The 12,592-nt window shown below is 42.4% G+C and overlaps 2 protein-coding genes across 2 annotated transcripts; both read right to left on the bottom strand.

Annotated features, from left to right (window-relative positions):
* Positions 1–3,218: 3,218 nt before the first annotated feature.
* On the bottom strand, positions 3,219–5,888 carry LOC133005607 (tubulin alpha chain-like). The gene is made up of 4 exons (XM_061075346.1): positions 5,786–5,888; positions 4,581–4,806; positions 4,342–4,490; positions 3,219–4,262 (listed from the first exon to the last, which is right to left on the bottom strand). The coding sequence occupies exons 1-4, from the start codon at positions 5,786–5,788 to the stop codon at positions 3,282–3,284; spliced, it is 1,359 nt and encodes a 452-aa protein (XP_060931329.1). The 5' UTR covers positions 5,789–5,888; the 3' UTR covers positions 3,219–3,281.
* Positions 5,889–8,572: 2,684 nt separating this feature from the next.
* LOC133005608 (tubulin alpha chain-like) lies at positions 8,573–10,009 on the bottom strand. Its single transcript, XM_061075347.1, has 3 exons — positions 9,874–10,009; positions 9,634–9,782; positions 8,573–9,550 (listed from the first exon to the last, which is right to left on the bottom strand). Exons 1-3 carry the CDS (start codon positions 9,992–9,994, stop codon positions 8,573–8,575), a joined length of 1,248 nt encoding a protein of 415 aa, XP_060931330.1. The 5' UTR covers positions 9,995–10,009.
* Positions 10,010–12,592: the final 2,583 nt, after the last annotated feature.

Consider the following 12,592-nt stretch of genomic DNA (forward strand, 5'->3'; position numbering starts at 1 on the left):
TTCATTTATTTATTTGTCCTTTTGTTTATATTTTAGACTGTTTAATTATTTGGTTTCTCTTTTTAGATTCACTGATTCTAAATGCAAGCACAATATTTAAGGTTTTAATTGATTGAAGCACTTTGTGTTACATGTGTTTATATGAGAAGTGCTGTTTAAATTGTCTGAATCGGTTGGCTGCAGGTCGCCCGGCTTGTTGGAGAGAGATGGCGTTCCTCCTCCTCAGAAAGGAGCAGAGATGGGAAAAGGCTGCTGACGGGAGAAGGAGGAAGAGGAAGAGGAAGAGGAAGAGGAGGAAGAGGAGGAAGAGGAGGAGGAGGAGCAGAGCCCCATGCAGGCGGCCACAGCTCTGCTCAAGGTTTTTCTCGGTGTGACTGTGTGAGGCTCCTCCCTCTTTCCAGAGCTGAGAGGAAGTGAAGGACATTGACTGACATGATTCATCTGGATCTGGAGGTGTGTGTTAAAGGTTGGTGGGGTGGGGGGTGCAGCAGGGTGACACAAAGAAAAAGAAATAAAAGGTTTTTAAAATTCACTAATGAAGTTAACGAGTAAGTTAACTAGTGAACTTAGGTTCAGGAGCAGGGCCACGCCTCCACCTGTAGTCACCCGTCAACATGTACCTGGTTCACACGTCACAGCATCCCTCTGTTTACCCTCCTGGAGAAAGAGAAAAGTAGAAGGCCCATCCTCCTTCCCTCATCCCTTCATCCCTTCATCCTCATCCCTTCATCCTCCTCCCTTCATCCCTATATCGATTTCCATTCAAACCTTTGAATCACTTATTGTTGGGGCGTGGTCCTGGTGGATGATAGTTATGTTTTGTCACAGGTTTGTAGTTGCCAGCTGCAGGAACGTTGCTCACATACACGGACTTAATATTCTCTCCACCTGCAGCGGACGTGTGGAGGATTTAAAGGTGATAATGTTGTTTGAATCACCTGCTTTGTCCACGGTTTGTCTGAGCAGCCGAGGAGGATTCGTTAAGTAGGAGGCTGAAACGTGTTTAAGAAACCTGTGTGTGTGTCAAATACTGCTGCATACTGAATCTGATGTTCTGTAAAGTTGTTGTTTTCCGCCCTGTTGCTCTTGACTGTCTTAAGAAAGACTCCAAAGCATCAGGAGTTTTTATTTGCAAAAAAAATCTGTATTTGAGTCCGTGTGTGTTCGACACTGTGAAAGATTCTGTTCTCGCTGCCTCCTCCGTCACGCTGCTGCTTGGGTCCGGGAGCCGAGCAGCGGTAAGAGAAGGAAACAGGAAGGTCAGTGAGTTTCACTGCTTCTGTGAATGTGCTGTCACAGTGTGTGTTGTGCACTGCTGCTACGCACACAGGAGGTTTTAAATGAGTTGGGACGGTTCTGCAATAGGATAAGGGAGCAGAACATGGAGGCTGTATGTTGTAGCATGTTTGCTTTAGTCGAGAGAATCATATTCATACAGACGCAGCAGCAGGAGGTGGGATGGGATGAAGCGTTTGCCTGTAAGTGTTGTCACGTATGTTCCAGTGTAGAGAACTTCCACTGCTTCATATTCAGGGCCTGTTGTGCTTTTAGAGCCAAACATCAACTTTTGTACGCATGAGGGCACTTTGTGTGGATGGGTCTGTGTTTTTGTACCATTTTGAAGTGCACATCTTTTCAACGTTCAAAATATTCTGATAATATGCAACCCTGAATTTATTTATTTCCCAAAGGAGTTAGTCAGATGACCTCGTGACCGAGAGCTGGAGGAGACGAACACAGACGGATCCTTAACGCCGCGTCTTACATTGAGAGGAGCTCTCTCCCCTGTTGTTCGTTTAGCCGTGAATACACAGGGATTTTAAAAAGTGAGGTTCTTACCTGAAATCTTTTCTCCTCTGAGTTTTCACATGAACACACTGGTTATGCACCGTTGTCATGGAAATAAGAAAAATCCGCAATCTGCACCTTTAATAAATCTCCTACGATTTAATAATTGGAAAACATTTTCCACTAGTAATTCTGTATCAGTTCATTCAGCAAACTGGCAGATTAACTCGTGCAATAAAAAACTAGTTTTCACACGGGTCAGTGTAATGTAGAAGGCATTTTTGTCGGTTTTACTGCATCTACTCAAATATCATTGCTGAATTTGACACAAGTGTTTGTGTGGCTGAACGTGGCCAAAACTACAAAACTCAGATTAAATAAAAACTTTTACAACATTTGTGAATGTGTAATGTTTTATTAATCCATCAGAAGTGTCATGTTGGGTCATTATCTACAGATCTAGTATAGAAACAGCAGAACTAAATATTTTGAAACACCACTTGTCCACAGTGAACACCACACCCTCTTCTATTGTCTAACCAGGACACCGTCTGTTTGGTTCTCAGGCAGAAACACATCACCTTTATTAATACAAATTAATTCTGAAAGTGAAGTTTAGAGACAAAATGCTGCAGAGGTCACTGAGTGAATCGAGTTTATCTGACCTGCACTAATTCATGATGCAACATGGAGTCATCAGCTGCTGAACACCACTGCCCCCAAGTGGCTCAACCAAGTGGGTTAGGGTGTTTATGTTTAAAATAAAAATATCAATTCATGTAAGAAATGGACACTGGAAAGAGGTGAGCTTTAACAAATGTACAAAATAGTTCATGTATGAATAGTGGTAAGAGGTAAACGCGGAAGGACTTCTCCCCCTTGGTTCATATTTCAAACCATTTTGTGAAATTCTGCAATAATCCAGTTTACATCATGTACACCTCATCAGAACTAAACTATAGCAAACAAAGCATTTCCACACACATCTTCCATTTAAAAAGGTAGTCAGTGGACTGGATTATATCACTTATATTTATTTAATGTAAATAAAATATGCACAATATAATTTTGTCAGTTGTTTCATAGATTAACATCTTTAAGTGTACTACAAAGACTCATAAGTCCTCAGATTGTTTCTTGAATATAAATTCCTCTCAAATAATGTTGACTCGTATCAAAAGATGCTGGTCAAGGATTTTTAAATGGAGGAAGACTGGATGAGTGTTTGTTGTGCATTTCCACAGTCGGCCATTTTCTAAAGTATGAAGAAACAGTTTGAGTTTAAGAATTATCGGCTCTTCAAAGCAAATAACATCTTTTAAATTATCACAAATTATAGTTTACATGTAAGAATGTGTAGAACAAAAGGCTCTGTGGTAATATATTCTATATATCCATCTATAAGAGAGAAAATGAAAGAGGAAACAATATTACGAGTCAAATCACTTTATTAACAAAATGACACGGGTAAATACAAGGGAATGTTTAAGTGCTTAATACTCCTCCCCTTCCTCATCATCATCATCACCAACACTATCAGCGCCGACCTCGTCGTAATCTTTCTCCAGAGCAGCCATGTCCTCCCTGGCCTCGGAGAACTCCCCCTCCTCCATACCCTCACCCACATACCAGTGCACGAAGGCCCTCTTGGCGTACATCAGGTCAAACTTGTGGTCGAGCCGAGCCCAGGCCTCAGCGATGGCGGTGGTGTTGCTCAGCATGCACACGGCCCTCTGGACCTTGGCCAGGTCTCCACCAGGAACCACAGTGGGCGGCTGGTAGTTGATGCCGACCTTGAACCCGGTGGGACACCAGTCCACAAACTGGATGGAGCGTTTGGTCTTGATGGTGGCGATGGCGGCGTTGACATCTTTGGGCACCACGTCTCCACGGTACAGGAGGCAGCACGCCATGTACTTACCGTGGCGAGGGTCACATTTCACCAGCTGATTGGCCGGCTCGAAGCAGGCGTTTGTGATCTCAGACACTGTTAATTGCTCGTGGTAGGCCTTCTCTGCAGAGATGACCGGGGCGTAGGTGGCCAGAGGGAAGTGGATACGGGGATATGGCACCAAGTTGGTCTGGAACTCGGTCAGATCCACGTTGAGGGCGCCGTCGAAACGGAGGGAAGCAGTGATGGAGGACACGATCTGACTGATCAGCCTGTTCAGGTTGGTGTAGGAGGGACGGTCGATGTCCAGGTTCCTGCGGCAGATATCGTAGATGGCTTCGTTATCGACCATGAAGGCGCAGTCAGAGTGCTCCAGGGTGGTGTGGGTGGTCAGGATGGCGTTGTAGGGCTCCACCACAGCGGTGGACACCTGGGGGGCTGGGTAGATGGAGAACTCCAGCTTGGACTTCTTGCCGTAGTCGACGGACAGACGCTCCATCAGCAGGGAGGTGAAGCCAGAGCCGGTGCCACCGCCGAAGCTGTGGAAGACCAGGAAGCCCTGAAGACCAGTGCACTGGTCGGCCTGGAGACAGAGAGGATATGAGATGTTATGATTTGAGTCAATTTGAAAAATGAGCTCCGCCTGAGATCAAGTTACTCACCAGTTTGCGGATCCTGTCCAACACAATGTCAATGATCTCTTTCCCGACGGTGTAGTGTCCGCGGGCGTAGTTGTTGGCAGCATCTTCCTTCCCAGTGATCAGCTGCTCAGGGTGGAACAGCTGGCGGTAGATTCCAGAGCGAACTTCATCTGAAGAGACAGAGCAAAGCCAGAGATGACTCAACAGTTTGATTTCATAAATCACAGTAACCATGGTTTCTACATTTCATGGCAGTTTACCGATGACAGTGGGCTCCAGGTCCACGAAGACGGCTCTGGGGACGTGCTTTCCTGCTCCCGTCTCACTGAAGAAGGTGTTGAAGGAGTCGTCTCCCCCCCCGATGCTCTTCTTGCCACCGGGCATCTGTCCGTCCGGCTGGATCCCATGTTCCAGGCAGTACAGCTCCCAGCAGGCGTTACCGATCTGGACTCCGGCCTGACCGACGTGGATAGAGATGCACTCACGCTGCGGAGAGAAGAAATATTAAAATCAACCACGTGCATTTATCCATTTATCAAACTGAAGAGGGGAAAAAAACAGGCTTCAAGCAAAGTGGTCACATGGGCCCTGGTCCTGGAGCTAATGCCTGATCTGAGAAGAAAGGAGCTCTTGTGAGGATCATCACGATTAGAGTCACCTGACAGATGATGTACATTCATTATTTACCCTCCGAGCAGGAAACGCTTCCTGGACAAAGATACCACAGAGCAGCTGATTATTCTGACATGTGGTTAAGGGAGGAACGAAAGAAGAAAAAAAAAAAAACTCGTTGTGAAGACAAAGGAAATCTTCTTTTGAAAAGATTCTGATCCAACACAGCTGGAGTCGAGCTAAACATGAAAGACGAGATGAAACCAGAGCAGGATCTTCTCAGAGGAGTCGTCTGAAAGGCCTGTGGTGGTAGTGGGGGGGGGGGGGGGGGGGGTCGAGGCCTGAAGCCTCATGGGTGGATTAGACAACAGGCCTGCGTCACGTCAGAGACACACAGACAGACAGGCAGACAGACAGGCTGCTCTCAGGGAGGGACCGGGTGCAGGAGACAGGTCGGGGACACTTTCACCTCCGGAGTCCTGGAGCTGTCTCTCGAACATCTAGGCCCAACAACAGGTGCTGGAACCCGGCGGTAAAACAGGCCCGATGGCGGCTGAGGGTCCAGAGACCTCCTCTAAAGTGGATCCAGGTCCGAAAGGGGAACCAGGCCTCTCAAGATCCTCGAAGTGGATCCAGGTTCGGACAGGAGGGACCAGGACTCTCCAGATCCACTTGAATCTCAGCTGCTTCCTGCTCGAGCTCCACCTCAACTCCACTAACTCACTTTCTGCCGCTTCACCCGCTCGCTGCGTCATGTTCACTTCCTGTTCTCAAGCTGCTTCTGGAGCTAAAGTCACTAAACTCCGGATTATCTAAGATCACACGATGTAAAGGGAGTGTTGGTCCTACTCACCATGTTTCCTGGATCAGTGAAAAGATCAAAAAACGAGGAGACGATGATTTGCTTCGTGCGACAAGACTCAATCTGTCCTGCGTTGGAAGCAACTGAACCAGTGCAGCCGTTACACTGGGCCTTTATACTGCCCGAGCCCCAGGGACAGAAGGACGGCTGGGATTGGTCCAGGGCTCACATGTGACCTGCTCCTATTGGTCCAATCGAAACAGACTGCGCATCATGTTAAACTTCATGAACTCCACACGGAAGTAAAGTGCAACAATTTGAATTGAACTGATTTGAATTAAATTGAATTGAATTGAGTCAAATCGAAATAAATTTGATTATATTACCTAAAATCTAAAATATATTAAATTACCATTTAGCTCACACACAACAAGAAGATAAATGAAATCAGATGGAAAATATAGGTAAAGATAAATAAATGTAATAATACGAAATTAAATAAAATTCGAATAGCTGTGTAACTCAAACACAACAAAAAATACATTGAATAAGTTGAAAAAAAATATTTAAAATTAATTAAAATAACTTTTTATTCAAACACAACCAGGAGATTAATGAATGAGATAAAAAAAAATGAACTGAACTAAATTAAATTGAATTGAGTCAAATCGAAATAAATTTGATTATATTACTTAAAATCGAAAATATATTAAATTACAATTTAACTCACACACAACAAGAAGATAAATGAAATCAGATTGAAAATATAGGTAAAGATAAATAAATTGAATAATACGAAATTAAATAAAATTCGAATAGCTGTGTAACTCAAACACAACAAAAAATACATTGAATTAGATTGGGAAAAAAAAAATTAAAATAACTATTTAATTCAAACACAACTAGAAGATTAATGAATGAGATTAAAAAAATATTTTATTTTAAATAGAATCAAACAAATAAATCACTTAACTCAGATATAACAAAAAGCTAAATAAAATGAGATAGAAAATGAAAATAAAATAGACCAAACCATCTATTTAACCTAAAAATACAATTTGATTATATTACCTCAAATCGAAAATATATTAAATTACAATTTAACTCACACACAACAAAAAAAATGAAATCAGATTGAAAATATAGGTAAAGATAAATAAATGTAATAATACGAAATTAAATAAAATTCGAATAGCTGTGTAACTCAAACACAACAAAAACTACATTGAATAACTTTGAAAACATTTTTTTTTAATTAATTAAAATAACTTTTTAATTCAAACACAACCAGAAGATTAATGAATGAGATAAAAAAATATATTTTATTTTAAATAGAATCAAACAAAAAATCCACTTAACTCAGACATAACAAAAAGCTAAATAAAAAGATAGAAAATGAAAATAAAATAAACCAAACCATCTATTTAACCTAAAAATACAGACAAGAATCTTTTTCTTTATATTCAATTAAATAAAAAAATTAAATAAAATAATAGATAAGGGGCGTAAGAAATATGAAGCCATCAATAAAGTTCAGTAGTTCTGGGCTGTTTTTTGCTCTACATGTAAACAACTTAAATACAGACCAAAAGTTAAATGAAATGAGACTGAATTTCACTTCATGGAAAACAAGCTGTCAGGGCATTTCCCAGCCTTAAATATATTTGCTGATTTCCTTACATCTTCCACTGTCATAGGTGGAATGAGGTCTAGATTTTACTCATCCCTTACTTGTGGTAATTTAAGATCCGCTGTGTGTTTTGCAGCAAAGGGACTGATATGGTCTGGGCTCCAGAGCTGTTCATAACTCTTGGTGAATTATTAAGCTTCAGGGGTTTTGGGCCGTTATCATATGTTTCTGTTTGGTAAATATCAAAGACATTACATTACATTTCATTTAGCTGATGCTTTTATCCAAAGCGACCTACAATAAGTGCATTCAACCCCGAGGGTACAAACCAAGAACAACAAGAATCAAGAAAGTACAATTTCTTCAAAAATAAAGCAAAACTACAAAGTGCTATAAGTGCCATTTAAGTGCTACAAAATTGTTAGTTTCAAGAATTGTTAGTATTTATTTATTTTATTTAAAATTTTATTCAAGGTATAATCGGAAGAGGTATGTTTTTAGTTTGCCACGGAAGATGTGTAAACTTGCTGATGTCCGGATGTCGATTGGGAGCTCATTCCACCATTTAGGAGCCAGGACACAAAACAGTCGTGATTTTGATGAGTGTTTAGCAGTGAAGGAGCAACGAGCCGATTGGCCGAAGCAGAGCGGAGTGAACGGGCTGGGGTGTAACGTTTAAATAGAGTAAAAAAACAAGACAAATGTTGGATTGCGTCAGGTCATAAGTCCACCGACTTATTTGTTCTCAACAATTTGTTTCTTAAACAGAAATTCCACTCAACGGATTTCGACTTTCTCTCAGGTAATCACAGATTTAAACCTTTGATAGCGACCAAGTCTTTAAACTTTAATGCTATTAAGTTTACAGAGATTAGGTTGGTTTGTTTTATTTTCAATTCTTACAGCTCTATTAAATAGAGGCAGATTAGATTAAGGTTTTTGTGTGTTTTCTGAAGTATGAATAAACATAAATATGTGTAAAACTAAGCATCAGTGATTGTTATCGTTTACAACTACAAACCCGATTGATATTTGCATTTATAGATATCGAAGCCATTTAAAAAGCTTTGTGTAACAAATCCTCTGCTGTGTGCAAAAAAAAGATGTACGTAGGCAGTCAAAATTTAAGAGAGGAAACAATTTTATTAAACAGTTTATTAAGAACAAGAGGACTATGCTGAGGTAAATACAAGGGAATGCATTTGTGATTAATACTCCTCCCCTTCCTCATCATCCTCTCCCAAGCTGTCAGCTCCGACCTCCTCGTAATCTTTCTCCAGAGCTGCCATGTCCTCCCTGGCCTCGGAGAACTCTCCCTCCTCCATACCCTCACCCACATACCAGTGCACGAAGGCCCTCTTGGCGTACATCAGGTCAAACTTGTGGTCGAGCCGAGCCCAGGCCTCAGCGATGGCGGTGGTGTTGCTCAGCATGCACACGGCCCTCTGGACCTTGGCCAGGTCTCCACCAGGAACCACAGTGGGCGGCTGGTAGTTGATGCCGACCTTGAAGCCGGTGGGACACCAGTCCACAAACTGGATGGTGCGTTTGGTCTTGATTGTGGCGATGGCGGCGTTGACATCTTTGGGTACCACGTCTCCACGGTACAGGAGGCAGCAGGCCATGTACTTACCGTGGCGAGGGTCACATTTCACCATCTGGTTGGCCGGTTCGAAGCAGGCGTTTGTGATCTCAGACACGGAGAGCTGCTCGTGGTAGGCCTTCTCTGCAGAGATGACGGGGGCGTAGGTTGCCATAGGAAAGTGGATACGGGGATATGGCACCAAGTTGGTCTGGAACTCGGTCAAATCCACGTTGAGGGCGCCATCGAAACGGAGGGAAGCAGTGATGGAGGACACGATCTGACTCATCAACCTGTTCAGGTTGGTGTAGGACGGTTGCTCAATATCGAGGTTTCTGCGGCAGATATCGTAGATGGCTTCGTTATCGACCATGAAGGCGCAGTCAGAGTGCTCCAGGGTGGTGTGGGTGGTCAGGATGGCGTTGTAGGGCTCCACCACAGCGGTGGACACCTGGGGGGCTGGGTAGATGGCGAACTCCAGCTTGGACTTCTTGCCGTAGTCGACGGACAGACGCTCCATCAGCAGGGAGGTGAAGCCAGAGCCGGTGCCACCGCCGAAGCTGTGGAAGACCAGGAAGCCCTGAAGACCAGTGCACTGGTCGGCCTGGAGACAGAGAGGATATGAGATGTTACGATTTTTGAGTAAAAATTTGGAAAATGAACTCCTCCTGAGATTAAATTACTCACCAGTTTGCGGATCCTGTCCAGCACCAGGTCAATGATCTCTTTGCCGATGGTGTAGTGTCCGCGGGCGTAGTTGTTGGCAGCATCTTCCTTCCCAGTGATCAGCTGCTCAGGGTGGAACAGCTGGCGGTAGGATCCAGTGCGAACTTCATCTGAAGAGACACAGCAAAGCCAGAAATGACTCAACAGTTTGATTTAAGGAAAACACAGTAACCATGGTTTCTACATTTCATGACAGTTTACCAATGACAGTGGGCTCCAGGTCCACGAAGACGGCTCTGGGGACGTGCTTTCCTGCTCCGGTCTCACTGAAGAAGGTGCTGAAGGAGTCGTCTCCTCCTCCAATGGTCCTGTTGGAGGGCATCTGTCCGTCTGGCTGGATCCCATGTTCAAGGCAGTACAGCTCCCAGCAGGCATTGCCAATCTGGACACCGGCCTGACCAACGTGAACTGAGATACACTCACGCTGTGGAGAGAGATATATTATTTAACCACGTGCATTTATCTATTTATGGTACTGAGGAGACGACAAAAAAGGCTTGTTAGCTGAAAAACACGCTTCGAGCAAATAATCACATGTTGTGGACTGTTTCTGAAAATAAAGCATGATCTGCCTGGTTGTAGGTTCATTGAGGCCTGAAGCCTTATGGATGGAGTAGACAACGGGTCTGCATCACTTCAAAGACAGACACAGTCTGGGTGCAGGAGCTTAGTTCAGGGACACTTCTACCTCCCGAGTCCTGGAGCTTTCTTTCTAAAATCCAGACCCAGCAGGTGTTTGAACCAGGGGGTAAAACGGCGTTGCCATGCTCACTTCCTGTTTTAAAGCTGCAGCTGCTTTTTGAACCGAGTCAAACTAAACTCCAGATATTTGCGATCACATGATTTAAAATGTTTTCCTACTCACCATGATTCCTTGAACACTTTAGATTACTAGCTCGTAGAGGCACTTCTGATGTCAACAGAAACTGCAACTAACATATAAAAGCAGCTGGCATTGATGCCACACACTGTTCAATGGCAGCGACTTTGTTGCCAAACTGTTTAAAGGCAACTTCCTTTGTTGCAACACTGTTTAAAGACCACTTCCTTTGTTGCAACACTGTTTATAGGCAGACGACTTTGTTGCACACTGTTTATAGGCCGCTGACTTTGTTGCCAAACTGTTTAAAGGCAGCGGACTTTATTGCCAAACTGTTTAAAGGCAGCGGACTTTATTGCAACACTGATCTGAGAAATCTGTCACAGTTGCAACATGTGTTTCGGGGCAATCAAAGCTGTTTGTGATTCCTTCAATGAGATATATACTGGTTTATCAACATTTATTAGATACTTTGTAGCTCCACATCTATCAGACCCATATGCATGATCTTTGCTTCTATGGATAGGCAAAATCTCAAAGACTGTATTCCCAGTATCAGTTGATACTGTGCTTGAGTAAACTGTGATAAACCAAACGAAAAATTCATATCCTTGGCTTTTATTCTACATAAGATGGTGAATAACTCCATTATAACATTGTGGCACAGAGATTACACTGCTCATGTAGCAATTTATTTTCTACAACTGTACCAACCAACTCCTGATATTTGTGATTACATGATTTAAAGTGTTTTCCTACTCACCATGTTTCACTGAAAATTAAATAATGAGAAGACGTTAATTTGCGTCTGGCAACAAGACTCAATCTGTCCTGTGTGCGGAGCAAGCAGCTCAAATCGTGGCAGCGGTAGCTCGAAGTAGCAGTTATGGTTTCAACAGAACTCCCACTGACATATACAGGCACCTGCCATTGATGACACAATGTATGAAGGCAGCGACTTTGTTGCCAAACTTTTTAAAGGCAGCTTCCTTTGTTGCCACATTGTTTGAGGCAGCAGCCTTTGTTGCTACACTGTTTGGAGGCAGCTGTCACAGTTCCTACGTGTTTGGGGGCAACCGAAGCTGTTTGTGATTCATTAAATGAGATACAGGTTTTTGAAAGTTTGTTCGATACTTTGTTCGCTCTCGGGGGTTTGATTCAAAATGAATTAAGAAAAGCTCCAGGTCTATCAGTTCCTGGTTGGGGTTAGGGTTAGATAAAACGATTATGCATTATCTTGGTATCTATGACTTGGTAAGAAGTCCAAGACTGAATTCCCAGTATCAGTTACAGATACTGTGTCTAAATAAACAGTGATAAAGCAAATAAAAAAATGTACATTTCTATCTTTGCATTAAATTGTACATAAGATCGTGAATAACTCCTTATAGCAATGATGCGCAGAGATGCCACTGCTCATATAGCAGTTTATTTACTACTACTGTACCAGTAGCTCACTTTCCATTTATTCTCTATAGGTTGAATAAATGTATTCTGTGTCTTTGTGTTACAAGGCAAATAGAGACTCACACAATTTTACTTTCCTATTGCTTGTAAACCATTTACAGTTTTATTTACTATCAAAAATTGACTTTGGCCCAAATGCATTAAAAACATTTGGAATAGACTTGTTACCTGTTCAACTTCAAAATATTGTTATGACTTAGGAACTCTTATGGTATAAAAGCATCAGTGCATATACTAGACAAATGACCAACGAAGCAGTACACAACAAACAGCTACTGACCTACTGCTTGTTAACCAACTTTTATTCTCATGTCTTCATTATTAAGTTGAATTCAGTTAACTGACAAGGACGCAACGGCAGCAATATTGATAGAGGCTGGCTTCTCCTGTTAACATAAAGTGAAATGTACTGATATTAAAGCAAACTATTAATCATTCTCCAGGCTGATCTTCCTTTTCCATATCAACATCAATCGTTAGTATTTTAGGGGCTTGATCGAATAATGATGTGATCAATTTAATAGCTTTTCACTCTGAACTGAATGTTTTTGAACAATTAAAGAGAGGAAACATTACAGCATTAAACAAACACTTTATTTAGAACAAAATGGCAATGCTGAGGTAAATACAACA

This window comes from Limanda limanda, chromosome 7 (assembly GCF_963576545.1).
Source record: "Limanda limanda chromosome 7, fLimLim1.1, whole genome shotgun sequence".
In the NCBI taxonomy this organism is placed as follows: Eukaryota; Metazoa; Chordata; class Actinopteri; order Pleuronectiformes; family Pleuronectidae; genus Limanda; species Limanda limanda.

Coding starts and splice junctions, on each gene's coding strand:
- LOC133005607 (XM_061075346.1), bottom strand. Junction 4,491..4,580: donor CCTGGAGCCCACTGTCATCG/GTAAACTGCCAT, acceptor CTGTCTCTTCAG/ATGAAGTTCGCTCTGGAATC. Junction 4,263..4,341: donor TGGACAGGATCCGCAAACTG/GTGAGTAACTTG, acceptor CTCTGTCTCCAG/GCCGACCAGTGCACTGGTCT.
- LOC133005608 (XM_061075347.1), bottom strand. CDS start 9,994: ATGCCCTCCAACAGGACCATTGGAGGAGGAGACGACTCCTTCAGCACC. Junction 9,783..9,873: donor CCTGGAGCCCACTGTCATTG/GTAAACTGTCAT, acceptor GTGTCTCTTCAG/ATGAAGTTCGCACTGGATCC. Junction 9,551..9,633: donor TGGACAGGATCCGCAAACTG/GTGAGTAATTTA, acceptor CTCTGTCTCCAG/GCCGACCAGTGCACTGGTCT.